General features: G+C 28.7%; 2 protein-coding genes across 5 annotated transcripts in view; both read right to left on the bottom strand.

The window, feature by feature from the left end:
* LOC107448113 (RNA-binding protein 28) overlaps positions 1-9199 on the bottom strand; it is a 37075-nt gene extending 27876 nt beyond the window's left edge. For 2 of the 3 annotated variants that reach the window (XM_087159968.1, XM_016063221.4), the window contains exons 1-3: positions 9064-9199; positions 5731-5797; positions 2489-2580 (exon numbers count right to left, since the gene is read on the bottom strand). In XM_087159968.1, the coding sequence (XP_087016094.1) occupies positions 2489-2580; positions 5731-5797; positions 9064-9069 (165 nt within the window). In that variant the 5' untranslated portion in view covers positions 9070-9199. Of the gene's footprint in view, positions 1-2488; positions 2581-5730; positions 5798-8172; positions 8608-9063 lie in introns of those variants that run through there. The other variant, XM_071184671.2, reaches the window with a different exon arrangement.
* Positions 9200-13376: 4177 nt separating this feature from the next.
* LOC107448112 (SH3 domain-binding protein 5-like) lies at positions 13377-15935 on the bottom strand. Of its 2 annotated transcripts, none has more exons than XR_015432715.1 (2): positions 14632-15804; positions 13377-14271 (listed from the first exon to the last, which is right to left on the bottom strand). XR_015432715.1 is itself a non-coding variant. In XM_071184681.2 (2 exons), exon 2 carries the CDS (start codon positions 15640-15642, stop codon positions 14794-14796), a length of 849 nt encoding a protein of 282 aa, XP_071040782.2. In that variant the 5' UTR covers positions 15643-15705; positions 15811-15935; the 3' UTR covers positions 13377-14793. The 2 variants fall into 2 exon arrangements, 1 of the variants encoding a protein (XP_071040782.2); XM_071184681.2 differs by adding an exon at positions 15811-15935 and having other exon boundaries at positions 13377-15705.
* Between the last annotated feature and the right edge of the window lie 71 nt (positions 15936-16006).

Raw genomic sequence — 16006 nt, 5'->3', positions numbered from 1 at the left:
AAATACAAACATCAAGTTTGTAATCAAATTAAATTTCAACAGAAATTAGCAAAGAACATACACTTCCTTTATTCCCCGTAAAAAAATGAGTTATCGATAACAGCAGATTCAATAAGTAAACTTTTCTTGGGGGGGGGATCTTTTTAAATAGGTTTATAAGGAAAAAAAACTAAATCAGCGGCTCTACTTATCAATATACTAATCAAATAAATCCATATACTAATCAAATCATCATCTTTAAAAGTATTATTAATTTTCAATTTTCACCCTCCTTACCTCATTTAAAAAAATTAAGTAGCGACCACAAAAGGCGCACATAAAAATAGAACCTACATAAAAACGGAACCAATGATATCAAAAGTTATATATTTGTTGAGGTTTTGAAGGAAAAAAGCAAATCTGCCTTTGTAAATCAGGTTGTTTAAGTTTATGTATTTATGTAAAACAAAAGACTATCATATTTTAAACCAGAAATTAAAAGCAACTAAATAAAAAAGAATTTTACAGAAACTTTTTTCAACTATTAATAAATATTTTCGATAAATAATCCAAATAAATCCACTTTTATTTTATAAATATGCTATCATGATAAAATAAAAAATAATTAAAAAAAATTTAGCTGAAGATTTTAAATGTACTCACATTTATATTTTGCAACTCAACTTAATGTGTGAATAAACATTAAAAAAATCTTAAGGTTATTAATGTATTTAACCCTTCAAAAAGAATTAATTAATGTTTAAATATCAATAGAAAGTGATTTTCCCACTAATGATTTGTGCTGCTATCTACTGAAATTTTCAGAAAATACAAAAGGGTACCAATAAAAGGCTTTGCTTACATAAATGTTGTCACCAATTAAGGTTAGCGGTGTGGGGACCAGAAGTGAGGTCAACACTAGTAAGTGTAACACTTTTTGTGTGTTACATGTTTGTTTGATTATTTCTCATCAAGTTAACTTGTGTTTATAAACACAGAATTCAGAGATTCAGTTATTTTATCAGCATTACATAGTAAAGGTATGTTTCCCTACTAATGATTAATAATAAATCTTTAAAAAAAATTTGTCATTTCTTTAACATAATGGGGGTTTTAGTACAATGCTCATTAATATAGTTCAGAATTAAATAAGAGTATAGATATTGGAAATATTTTAAATGGATTTGGAATACTCTTTATTGAACATGTTTTTTTTAATAAAAAAATGTATTTTGAAAATAGAATTACAATAAAGAACAAAAGCATACTACATAAAAAAAAAAAATTGTTTACACTAGTGACAAAAAAAAACCTTTAAAAAAATTAAATCTAAAATTTTAAAAAGTAAGTAAAGCAAAAAGTTGTAACAAATACACAAAGTTAACGAGAAAAATATGAAGTTAAAGAAACTTCCCGCATTCGATAATTACATTGTTTAACCAATTTTAAAACTTAACAGAACATGGTCATGGAGTTGATGATTTTCAATTTTACTATAAGTACTTTTTAGAAACATTATGACACAACCTTAAAAGTTGCTTAAATTAATTTATTTAAAAATCAAATTAATTTGATTAAATACTACTCAAGATTACTCAAGATTCATAATATATCAAGATTAAATATTACTCAAAAGTAATCAAAGTACTCACATTAATTAATTAAATATAAACGCTTTAAAAAATTTTTATTTATGTTTATTTAAAGTTTGAAAGATTCACATTAGCACTATACTAAAAAAATTTTAAAAATGACATGAGAAATTTTTTTTCCATATTATTACATTCAGATTTAAAGTATTTATGTGAATAATAGAAAGTTTATTTATTAAAAAGAATTATTAAAAAATACATAGTTCTTTTAAAAATAAAACTCTTTAACATAACCGACCCAGTTATTAAAGTGTCAAATAAATGAAACCCTGTCTGGAAAAAGAAAATCCTTTCAGAAAAATCAGGAAAAAAATTATAATAAATAAAAATTATACAAATCTTTTAAAAAATAGTTGTAATGCACAGGGGTAAATATTTAGTCAAAAGTAATAGCATGATGAGAAATGTATATTTATAGAATGATAAATTATCAACACTGTTAATGATGCGGTAATTAGTACAAATAATTATAAATTCCGATTGCAAATTTAAACATAGTGAAGGTCTATCTGAATTTTTTTTTTCAAAATACTTTTTTAAATTGGGGTATTTTCTCTTGAACAAAACACCTTGAATAAAATTTAATTGCGTTATGTTAATGATGCGCTCGCTGCCGATCTCAGCCCAGCTTTTGATAGTCAGAGTATCACCCTGCCCTCAAAAGGAATTGATAGCCAACTTGTCAGTAAAAATTTACTTTCAAAACAAAAAATTTTGGATATAAACAATATATTTTAGTATTGAAGATAAAATCCATCAAGCTATTTGATTCATTTAATCTTCAAAAAAAGTAATAAAAAAGAAATAAGAAAAAACCTATTATAATACTAAAATGAAATATAAAATTATGAACTAACCTGGAAAGACAAATTGCGTATAATAAGCCGTTTTCTTTTCTTAGTCTTCTTATTTTTATCTTTTATTTTATTTGGATTTGAAGATTGTTTTTCTGAAATTCATAAATTCAATTATGAATACAAATAACAAATATAAGTTTTATTTAAAATAAATTATAAAATATTTTACAGCACAAAAAAAAAAGGAAATTAATTAGCTTTTTCATGTAATTTAGGACATACACATAACAAAAAAATACTACACCATCAAGATATTTAGTGAAATAAAATACAAAGATTCTTAAAATTTTATACACATTCACACCTCAAATGTTCATAAATACAGTTAAGTCCCATCTATTCTACTAGTGATTATCCAACATAGTAAAATAAAAGGATTAATGATCAATAAAACCGTTTAAATAAGAAAAAACTTGACCAGGGAAGAGGAAAAAGAAAAATGAGAAATGGTTCCGCAGCTGCAAATACATTTGACACTTCCGCTGATAATTTTTCCCCACTTGTGAAGTTCATAAATAAACCTTGAACATCTTTGCTTTAACCCTTTCGTGCCGATTTTCACATATACGTGCCAGCAAGAGACGCGCTCACTTCCCGGTCGACACACCCATGTGCCAGAGAGTTTTCTCGTTCACCCCCGGCCGTCACTCATTTGTGTTTTGGAACGTTTTAAAAAATACAATTTCTTCCAAAAGATGCCATTGTATGTCCATATGGTTCCAGATACATGTAGATTTGACCTTCTACTCAAGATGAGAGTACATTCACATGGTTTTTAGAGGGAAGGTATGGAGGGGGAAGGAATGTTTTATGACGGCTCTTTAAATTTGCATGTGGTACTTGTTTACAGTAATCAGGGGAGGTTTATTTTCGCTACTTTCGATTCTCGGTTTAGTTTTTAGTGGATAGTTAGATCTTGTAGATCCCTGTTTTAAAAATTTTCATACGAAAAAAGAACTTTAAGTCTTATATTTCAGATATGTAATGTTAAATGCTATTAAATGATAAGTACAATAGAAAATTAAATGTGTAAAATATATAGTTAAACAAGAAATAACTTGAATAAAATATCCATAGAAATATATAAAGCATATGTCATTTAAATACACTACAGAACAATATTAAACAACGCGTTGATATTTCGGTAATTTCATGGAATTAGGCTTAACAGCAAAAACCCCTTCGGCCCTGGAGAGACTGCCAGCCTCAGTGGTAAGCGTACTTTCGCGCTTCCCGTTGCGAAAGGATTAATCATTTATTTTATTAAAATATTTAATACTGTTGGATTTACAGGTGGCAACTGAAAAATATTTTGGAGACATATGAAATACAAAAATACATTTAAGTTTAACTTAACCATTTTTAAATAATTTCCAAGCTTTTGCACGCCAACAATATTTCAGAATCAATTTTTTAAAAGTGGAATTATCATCAATGAATCACATTAATGCTTTCAAATCATGTGAAATGTTGCAATATGTAACAAGATTACTTTATGCAACTACTACATGTAACTATCAACTACTATACGTAACAAGATAGTGATTAAAGCTAAGAAAGAATGAGTTACTGGCTAGGTATTTTAACAAGCTTTACAGTTTTGGTGTTTTTAACCGCACTGCAAATTATTTCTGTAATTGGACAAACAAACAAAGATTAAAAAGAGACAGCCTTTTTTCTCGTTTTCACCTGATGGATTTACTAAGTATAAATGTTGAGAGTCACTCCGTGAGAAAAATCTTTAATCCCATGGAGGGCTTTCCAGGGGTACATTTCCAGCCTGATCTTGGAGCTCATATTAACAAAAAGCAAGACTTGCCTGATTACTTACACCAACTTGCTCTTGAAATAATTAACTAAATACCAGCCACAGATATTCTCATCTATACCGATGGCAGCAAAGACGAATGTGGTTCTTGTGGTAGCGGAATTTTCATTAAGCCTCCTGACTTTTCTAGAAAACTTACGATAAAGAATCCAGACTTCTGCTCTGTTTTTAGATCTGAGCTAATTGCCATCGAAGAGGCACTCAACGCTATTGGGTCTATAACATCATCCACTAATATCTGGATCTTATCCGATAGTCGTAGTGCCATACAGCACTTAAGTAACTGGAATAAGGCTGGCGACAAGACATCTGTCTCTATACTTAATAAAATTAAACAACTCTCTCATGGACGTAAAATCTTCATTCAATGGATTCCCTCTCACATAGGCCTCTTTGATAATGAAAATGCTGATCTTTTGGCCAAGCAGGGAGCTTCTGATAGCACAATTTCAAGTCGACCTTTGACCTTCCCTGAGATTTGCTCCAAGATCAGAACCACTAACCAACAACTATGGAACATCCCTCCGGCCCACTCTTGGTATAATGGACAGACTCCTGGTGGGGCACTTACCATAGAAGGGGCTGACAGAGCCATACAGTCCACTATAAGTAGGCTCATAAGTGGACACATCAGGTGTCTCTCTTTTGAGCTTGGGCGAAAGACCTATTCAACGTGCACGATGTGCAACTCTGCACAGGCTTCTCCCGATCACATTTTGCACTGTCTTAGTCTGGAAAAGAAAGATCTCTACTCTGGTCCCTTACTTGTATTTGATTTCCTGAAGACTTTCGAGCTCATCGACTTGGTCTAGCCTGCGGCTGACCAAGGGAATAAGTCGACAACAACAAGATAGTGAAGTATAAATCAGATTTTAAGCTCAAACTTTATAAATTTAGACAAAACAAAATAAAAATTTACATACATTCTTGTATTATAGGGATTTCACCTGAAAGTAATTGGTTGAAACTAAAAATGATCAGTAGAATTGTTCTGTGGAACCCACTAAATCATCCCACTTATTGGAAGTTATAACTTACAGCAAGTTTAAGTTCTTCAGCTTTAAAAATTAAGTTTTCAAATTTTAAAAGTTCAGTTTTTTCATTTTTATTTTATACGAAATAAAATATTGACATAAATTATATGATAAAACATTGACTAGAGACATATTATAAAAGGTAAACATAATCTGGAAATAAGCACAGATAAATTACTCTAAAATGATAAAACAGTCGCTCAAAACTTTAACCTGTTTTTCACAGCATGAGCATGTCTTATGTTCATTTTTACAGTTTTAAACAACAAATGCCGTTAGCCAACGATATACCCAGTTAAAAATTAAGAGCATGGTTTACAGTTCAGTGTATACATTAGGTGAAATATTACTGCAAAAGTTAAGATATTGCTAAGCCATACCATTAGAATTTAAACTAACATTATTTTCAGTCTTGATCTTGAGAGGCAAATGCTTCTTTCTTTTAGCCTGAAACATATATAATGAACATATATTTTAAATGAAAATAAAGCAGAATGTTTATATGTGTATATACTACATACAGATTTTTAACTCTGAACCAATTGGCACCAAATTTGGCATTCATACATTTAAAGATACAACAGACCAATCTGCATTATACGACTCCCTTTTACACTACATCACACAGAAAAGAATTTTTCTCAGGATTTCATAAGTATTTAACAATATGAGAAACACAATCACATGCTAGCTTATAGCTTTATTTAATCAAAAGGATTTTTATATAACCTGCTTTTTCTTAATTATTTATCTTTGGATTCATACATAGGTTAGGTTCCCATGTAGGTTTGGTTTCCGTGGTTTATTCCTATGTAGGTTTGCACAGGCAATATCATAATTGATAATTCTGAGTGACATTCGAGAATTAGGATTTTGAAAGATCTAAGAAATCACATATTTATTTTGCTATTCAAATTGTATTTTTAACTTCAACAAAAATCTGTCAAGAAAAATCAAAAATAAAATTGAAATAATTTAAAAAAGAAAATTCAAAGGAAAAATTGTGATTGAGATTAATTTTTACTATCATGGTTATTTAATATATTTATACAGGGTCAAACATAATTCCCTCCGGACAGGAACTGGACTATTGCATTGATGCATGCCGTGTGACCAAGGGTTCACACATAGAACAGCTGTAATGTATGTAAGTAAAACTTGAATAGTTTCGGAATAATTTCTTATGTTTCTTTTTTTTTCATATTCGTCTTCTTTTTTTTACTATAACGCTCCGAAACGCTGGAGGGAATTATGAATAACCCTTTAAATAAATGTAAATATGGAAACTGAATTTCATTAAAAAAGAAACTTTTTATCTTTTCTCTTTTAACTTTCTCTGTTTTGATAAACTTAATGTTATGAATTGGAAAAGTAATAGAAAAGGACAACAAATAACAAAGAATAAAAGTTTTAATGTAAGCAACAATTCAGAGAGATAATTTGTCGCAGGAATAAAATAATTATAATATTATTATATTAATCTTAACAAAATGATTATAAAATTATTAGTCTTTCTGAGAAAAGATTTTCTTTCGTCTTTTTTGAAGAATAAGTTACGTTGATTACTAAGCTATATATTTTACGTGTGGATAAATGATATACATGCTGATAAATGCGAAAAACTTCAAAACACATTCAATATTAAGTCGAAAATTGAGTGGTGATGAAAGAGGATGCAACTTGATGGAGAAAAAAAATTATGTCGCCAACAAAATAGCAACAGCGTTTTAATCAAGGGGTCATTATATTCCTGATGAACCCTGTTCTTCACCAACCATGACTTATCACATTGTAGCATTGGATCAGCAATCCAGTTAGAAAATATCAGTTGAAAATAAAAAAATTTAATAAAAATTATTACGAAACTAATTATTTTTTAAAAATATATTAGACTGTTAGGTACCCAGGGGTGATTTTGAACCCAACTCAAAAGTCCTGAAAATTTCTCGAGTAAAATCATTAATGACGCATTTCAAAAAATTAATGTCATCATAAATTGAAATCATTGATATTTTCAAACCATGAAATTCTAAATAAATTATATGCAGCTTAATTTAAATAAATAATTATGTTTAAGTTTACTTTTATGTCTCATCACATTTATTATTCTACCAGAAAAAATATTTGCAAATGAAAGCGATGCCAAGTATAAATTCTAGTTCCAATATTTTTAAATAAAATATGAAAGAATTTTTATACATAAATGAGATCGATGATTTCTTGAAACTTCTGGACCTTGGATTTCCGGAAACTTCCGGATCGCATTTAGAGAAAAATCCAGATTCTTTCTGGAGCACAATCACCTCTGGGTACCTCAAATACAAATGTGTTATTTTCCCTGAATTTTTCTGCATTTTAGTTGAATTAATGATTTTTCAAGATGGATAAAAATTACTTATTCTGCAACAAAACTGCCAGCTCTCGATACTGGTTAGGTTATGTACTAATTTTGGCTCATTTTTGGAAGCTGTTGCAAGGTAATGCAATTGAATGGGGGAAAAAATAACTCTATTTATAGGCAGAGTTTAATTATCATTAAAAATGTAGCTATATTAGGATGCACTACTATATAATTTTTTGATGAATTTTAAAGTTGTTTCGATATTGAATGTGTTAAATCTTAAGTAATTTCATAATATTCCAAAAAAAATATTAGATGCACGTAAATGTGTCAACAAATTTGAAATACATTGAAACATCAACATTTTCCACAGTTATTTACATAGATTAACTATAATAAATATGAAGAATGAAAGAAACTTTTGAACCATTAATCTTAAAAATCAATACAATTTGTAGCAAATATTTTTCACAATACTTACATTTTTGTATCAATTTCTAGGTGCACTAAAAAGTTAAAATTATCCTTTTTCCGATGAAAAGTGTCAATATGAAACTTTGGATATTAGCCTCTATTTGACATTTGACGTATTAATTGGCAATATCTTAATTGAAGTTTATAAAAATATATAAGTTTTTCACATGCTACAAATTTTTATGTAACACAATAAGCATTAAATAACTCGGAATTAATAAAACCTCTAACTAAATAACTATTTTTATAGAAAGAAGACATGTCAGTACTTTATGTAATAGTTTACAATCGTTACCCCTATCATTTTTGGCGAGTTCCAGATTAACAAATATATATGTAAATAAACCAAAAACCGGGCAGATTTACGGATCTGATCCCGGTAGCGGCCTGCGAAAAAATATAGAAAGGGACCAACTCGAAGGGTATAACTGGTAGCCACCCCCAAGCAAACCCTTTTTCTTTATTTTTTAATTTTTCCTGTTTAAAATCAATTTAGCGCCTTAGCGATTGTAGATGGCGTGACCGATCACGATACTGAAACATTCCCCTAAAACCAATCTAATAAATGTAAACAGAAGTTGCGGTAACCAGAAGGTGATGTCATCGAAAGCAAAGATCACGAAATACATCATGATAACCAGAAATCTGATTTCAGCAACACTGAAAGAAAATTATTGCTAAACCAAGGAACCCTCGATTCTAGACTAGAGCCGTACTATAATTACATTACATTAGAGCTGCACTCCGACACCACACAACCTCGGAGAGAGAGAGAAGGAAAATAATTTTATTACACATTATTAACTAACAGTCATATCTTAAAATTAAATCCTTCTCAGATAAAAAGAAAGGTTTCGTTTTAATATTCTAACATTTAAAGAGTCAAGCATAATCATACCTGCATAATGAATTATACCACAATATAAATAAAAAATTATCTGAACATGCGGAGGACCAAAACTTGAAAACAAAAATATAAATAAATGCAATACATTCGTTGCCACTAATATAAAGGTTAAAATAGCGGCAAAAGCCTTAATGCCAGATACTAAAAGATCAAAATAGCATTTACGAAAAATATTAATTTAACCGTGGGCATAACCAGTATATAATGTCGCCATCTACACACATCAAACAGAAATAAACGTCCCCTCTCAATTCGAAAATAATTTTTTATTATTATTTATGAGACGTTTAAATGTTAAGATCAATAAAATAATTTAATTTCTTAAATCATTGACAAGCAATAGTAATATTCAAATCCAGTTGCTATTGGAGAAGTATTTTATTTCCCAAGAAATGAATTTTTTAAAAAAAAGTTATTTTTTTTAAAAAGAGAAAAATCAAATTTAAATTTAAAAAGGAAAATAAGATTTTTTCAAAACTATGTATAATTTTTCAATAATTCATAAACAAAATTTCTATGAAGAAATTTCATAATTAAAAATTTTTTAGTTTATTTTATAAATTATAATGCAATAATCTCATGATTAGGTCTAGAGAAAAAAAAAAATGGAACCAGTTGATTTAATTTTTTTAAAAATTTGTTACATTTATTTTTCTTTCCAATCATAGCTCTTTAATTTTCCCTTATTTAAAAATGATAAATTGAAGAGCCAAGAAATTAATATTTTAATTAAACTAGACTGTGCAGTTATAAACAATTTTAAAATAGTATATCTATTTATATTTTAAAAAGAATTTCTTACACTTAGGGTGGAAGAAACCTATAATCTCTTCCGCAGTCTTTTTCCACTGCGGTATTAACTTACCACTTCTGTATACGTCCGAAACTTTAAGCTGCAGATATTTCAAAGAAAAGAACAAATATTCTTAACCAAAGAGCATACGTGCAATTGATAGGCAACTGAGTTTTTTGCAAAATGGATCAGTAAGCTGGCAAAATACTAGAACATCTGTACTTACTTCAGCAAAATACTAGAACATCATGTACTTAGATATATGTGGTGTTGAAAAATAAACAGTAGCTATACTTAAGATATAAATAAAAGAGTTATATATAAATTTGTTTATTTTCTTATTTTGCAGGATTTGATAAATCAATGCAATAATTATTTTGAAACAGGCAATTTTCTAATTGCCATTTGTAGCACTAATTGTAGCATCTTAAATAAGTTCAGCCTTTTAAATTTCTTAATTTATTTATAATGACTGTACATTAGTTTGGTAATATTGATTCAATTTGAAGCATTATAAGTGATAAATGTGTTCAAACCTTCCACATTTTTACTCATTCTATATATTGTATATACTGTACATTAATTATAGGCTCATGACCAAGTTTTTTTCTTGCTTCAAAAGAAAAAAGTCAGTTCTTATGTTTATATGACAAATACACACAATGTTACGATATGATATAACAATAGCAATTATAATTGGAAGAGAATGTGAAGTATAAAAATATTTAATTTTATGATTATCGTTCGCATGGTGTTCATCTGTGGACATAATTATATAAATTTTATTACTAACAATATTATATTACCTTAAAACACCAATCACTGTTCTAGTGGTTATTGTACTGGACTACGGGGCCAGTGTCTGTGGGTTTGAATCCCACTGTAGGCATGGATGTAACATTCTCTCTCTGTGAGATGTCCTTTCTTCTCTGCGATTGTGTTAATGTAACCAGCCCTATAAACAGGTTTTTGGTTGCATGACGGGGCGACGCTACTCCACCGTAGTGGCTTAGCCACAGGTGCCCACTGGGTAACGATAACAGAGTAGCAATTCTGAGACCGATGGGAAATGAACCCAAGTGCCCGCCATTAGAAAAAAATATTACCTTAAAACTAGAAAAAAAAGTTCATTAATAAATTGCCTATAAGTGAGTTATTTGCTTTTTCAGAATTTTAATTTTGAAAATAAAATATGACCGTTTCACACATTTAAAAAAGTATTTGATTTGAATCAATTTAAAATATTTTTTTAAATTTTTTTCCGGTGAACTGACATAGTCGATTGTGAACTATAACAGACAGAGTCCTCCCTAGTCAGTTGTTAAGCAAAAGAAGTTATATTGAGAAAACTTCTTCAAAATTCTTCAAAAAATTTTTTCAAATGATTAAGTGTCTCAGAAATAGATTTGATACACAAATTATATAAGTATTGAGATGTAAAAAAAAAATTAAAACCCTATCAAATATAACTGGTCAAGCATTGTTTCATTTAGTTCTTTTATAATATTTTTAAACCCCGACGATGAGACACTCCAAGTTGTTTGGGGAAGATTTTTTCCCAAGACTCGTTCATTTCTTAACAACAATGAAAGATACTCTGGTGTCAAGGGAAAAAAATCAAGCTCTTCTAAGAAACCCCAATAAAAAGAAAAAAACATGATAAACTTTCCTGTAAACAGTGAATTCTTAGACATAATTTCTTCTCTAATCTTGAAAGCGTTCTCTAATAAGCATTTAACATCAATCTAACTGTGTTCTTTCTTAACAATCTGTGCATATAAAAATTTATAATAATAAGTAACTTTTTATTTGTGATTTGAATTTTGTACCCAATGCAATTAAAAGGCATAAAAAATCCTTAATACAATAGGGTGACCTGGAGTAATTCCTGATCAAAAAATACAAACATCTATTTTGTAAGAAAACTATTCAAGATAGAATTATAATATTTACTGGAAGTTTGAGGCTATATGAGATGAGTCCCAGGCTACCTTGTTTTGTTTGAAAATTTAATTAGAATTTAAAATATTTTAAATTTTTAGTGATCAGGAATTACCCCTTCTCTTGATCCTTTCTGGGGTAATTCCTGATCACTTCTGGGGTAATTACTGATCACCAGTTTTAATAATAATGGGGCTGTTTAAAAATAATTATGCAGTGGTAATTAACAAATAAAACATTAAGATCAAACAAATAAACCAAAAATATATGTTTAAGCAGCTAATAAAACGATTTATTTAAAAAGCAAAAATAAAGGTTAGCACTTGAAATTTTCCAAAAATCTTTGTATCCTGCCATACATTTTAGGCAAGCAGCTAACTTATTCTCATGTTCTGCTGGAATATAAGAAAGAGTTCCCACATGGGTTACTTTTGCTGGATTTTGTAACTTCATTAAGGGAGAGTGTAAAGTTAAGTAAGGTATATCAACAGCTCACAAACTGAAATTTTCATTTTCAATCACTAAAAGAAATTTACTAATTAAGAAATTTTAATTACTAGAACTAATTTTGCTTTCTAGAAGCTTTGTATCCTTTTTCGGCTTATAATTTCTCACCATATTTATATTAGGCTAATTTATAAACTTAAAAATTATTCTAACAAAGTACACACATAAAATTAAGATAGAAGCAAGGTAAGACAAATTGGAACACATTTGTCTAGCATACGGTTAAAAACAAATTTTGTGATTAAATTGAGTTAAAATATATTTTATAGTTTCATTTGAAAAATATGAACTGTTACTTAAGAAAAGACAATTAGTTATTTATTAGTTTATTTTAATACTATTTATGAAAAGAAATGACAATGATCATGAATTACCCCAGTGATCAATAATTACCCCATCTGTAGGGGGCAACATTTGATATAGTTTCCTATAATCAATTATGATGTTTACAGTAGATGTGAAACAATTAAACAAGAGCTTACACTATTTTCATATCAAAGAAAAAGAAAGTAACTCAAAATATTTATTATTAAGAGAAGGAGGGAGATCTTTGCAGAAATGTACACTTTTTGAAACCCATCTTTGAAATGGAAAATACAGAAAGCAGTTTAAAGATACTTATTTTGTTAGATTAAACAAGAAACTATTATTAAGTAAATGTAGTTATACCTTAGTAAAGTGTACAAGCATTCTTGTCCATGTCTCAAATTTAGAAAAAAATTATTTTTTTAAAATAAAACTTAGGTGATCATTATTTACCCCAGAAACAGAGTGATTGTGAATTACCCCGGGTCACCCTATATTTTAATTTTTAGAACTTATTACATTTTACTAAAAAATCTTCTGATAAAAAAGATCAGAATATTAAAATATGAAAAATTGCAATTAGCAACTAGTTTGGTCTAGACAATTAATACATAATCTTATTAAAACTGAAACTGCATGAAGCATCCTTGACTAAAAAGTATTTAAATATGCAATGCCAATTTGCAAGAAAACACTTTCAGAACTATTTCAAATGCTAGTTTTGCTAACATCAAACCAATTAAAATGATTCAAAATATTCAACTACTTATATCTCTTTATTAATCAAAAATAACAGATTGTACTAGACAAATCCTAGAAGCAAAATAAAACAACAAAAACATACAATAAAAATTATACATATTAAAAGATTTCAATAAAATATAACAAGAAATATAATTCATAAATATCAATTTATAATCCATTAATATATTGATAATGTACCATTCGGAAGAAAACAATAACCATTGTAAAGATTACGTTAAAGATTTCAGCTTAATAACTTAGGTAAAATATTTAAATGTTTAAGGGATAATTCTGAAATTTTATAAAAAATAACTTTGTAAAAGCACTACTTTCGTAGTAAACACAAAAGATTTACTATCATTATATTTATGTATTTGTAATTTTAAGCTTACAGTTACTATTTTTTTAGAATGCCTTTTTAATAATAGGTGTTTTAAAAATATAATGCAACAAGATTAACTTTTAACAAATTCCAGCTGGTTTAAAGTTTTTAATGTGCACTTTTTACATATTGCTTTAAAATATTGCAATTAAATGGCTATACGTATGTTATTTCTTTTATAAATATCTTAATTTAACATTTATTTTCATAGTTAATCCTTTTGAATTATACTTTTCTCTGACTGATCTCTCTAGCAATAATTTTATTTAAAAAATTTCATTTGGAGTTCAAATGATAATTTTTATACTTTATAATAAATTGTGACATGACAATACCATCAGGGCATCAAAATATTATATTTGATCATAATCTAACATATTACTGTTCATCACTGTTAGTTACACTTTCTGAATCTAAAATTTCATCATCAGAAATGTTTGCATTTAAAACAGAAAATTTAACATTCAATTGTGAACCATTAAAAACAGAAGATGTAGAATCAGTAGTTTTAAATGATATCACATCCCTATCAGTGTTTTCATCATAGAAAAAAATGGATGAGAATTTCTCACCCTTTCTCAGAAACAGGGTGAGATTTCAAAAAGTTAAGTGAGATTTCTAACGACATTTTTAACGTCTTCTATTTTTTAAGGGAAGCTAGATAATGGGGCAGATGTTGAAAATAATGAAAGATCAAGGAAGAAAAGTGAAACGGATTTTATTCTAAATGGCGTAATTCAAAGCTTTTTCCAAAATGAGAGAAATTCGCAAATTTTGAAATTAATTTATAGAATGAGCGAATTTCTCGCGGTAATCATTTTTTAATGCGGGAAAAGAAAAAAATATACGAGATTCTCGCTTTCTCGCGCTGTAGTGAAAACACTGCCTATTCACATCACATCATTCATTTGCTTCATCAATTCCTACCATTGTTTTAACATTTCTTTACAATGCCATTCGACTTACCTTCATAAAGCAAGCTATTATGAGAGGGGCTTTCGTGACATAACTCGCTGCTTACATTTTCAATGGAAGATCCTATTTCAAATTAATGATGATGTGAAGACTTAAAGCAACTGTTACTTGAATGACTTACAGTGCAATTAACTAATCCTGGAGTTAGTTTCAAACTAGAAGGAAGGTCCATAAACAAATCTTCAAAAAATAAATGTTCCAAATATACATTTTCAGATGACAAGCTGTCTTGATAAGATGAAGTCATAGAAATTGACGCTTTGGAACGAATAGTGTTGTTTTCTCTATTATCTAGCATATCCTGAAACTTCCAATGTTGAAGAAGTTCTTCACTCGATTTTTCTAAATGAAACTGCGTATCAACATCAGTCATTTTTATTTTTGAATCATTATATTCCAATGGAGGAACTTTCTTTATTTGTTCTTCAAACATTTGATTAAACTGAGCTTTCATTTCAAAGTACGGCAAGAGTTGAAGCTGATGTTGATTTGCTAAATTATTTAATTGAAGCAAACTTCTCCGGGTTGAAAGACATGATTTAACTATACTTTTTTTCAATTCTTGATGAAGCTGATGGACAGCTTTTTCAGATTCATTGTGTGCTGATAATACTCGCTGGTCTTCCAGATGACTTGTATTCTTTGTTTCAGTGAGCCATTTTTTTGCATGTATTCGAGAATTCCGACAAAGTTTAGACTTTTCAGCGCATGATCCAAGCTTTTTACACAAACTGTTTACTTTCGATGAAGTTTCAGACAATAAACAACTAAAATCAGATCGGGCTCTATCAAGTTCGGTTTCCAGTGTTTTAATAAGATTTGTTGCATTATTAAGAGGATCAAGTTCTGCTTGAACTTGTGGGTCAAATGCAACAATGTCAGAAACATCAACTTGGCCTCCAGCTGTCAGAATAACTGACATATTAAGTGATCCAAACTACGATCCTTTATATCCTTGATTTACAATAATTTGAAGTCAAGAGATCTAATAAAAAAGAAATTTAAGTATTATGAGCCTTGGATATAAACACAAAATAAATGGGGGGATTATCATGGGGATATTATCATAAGTAAAAATAATAATTATTACTATTTTTTATTTTTTTACGATGATGATGCTCGAGCATTTAACTATTTGTAAACAAACCAAAGTTTCAGCTGCAGTTAATATTTCGCTCCGGAGCATTGCCAAAAAAGCACCTTATAATAGTTACTTCAACTTCAATGTCAAATACAAACACTTTCACTTCGATTTTGCTCTAAAACAAAACTAAATCGTTTTGTAA

This window comes from Parasteatoda tepidariorum, chromosome 3 (assembly GCF_982258835.1).
Source record: "Parasteatoda tepidariorum strain Cologne lab strain chromosome 3, Ptep-v5.0, whole genome shotgun sequence".
Classification (NCBI taxonomy): Eukaryota; Metazoa; Arthropoda; class Arachnida; order Araneae; family Theridiidae; genus Parasteatoda; species Parasteatoda tepidariorum.
Note: the sequence above shows the minus strand (reverse complement) of the source record. Positions and strands in the feature narration are given on the sequence as shown.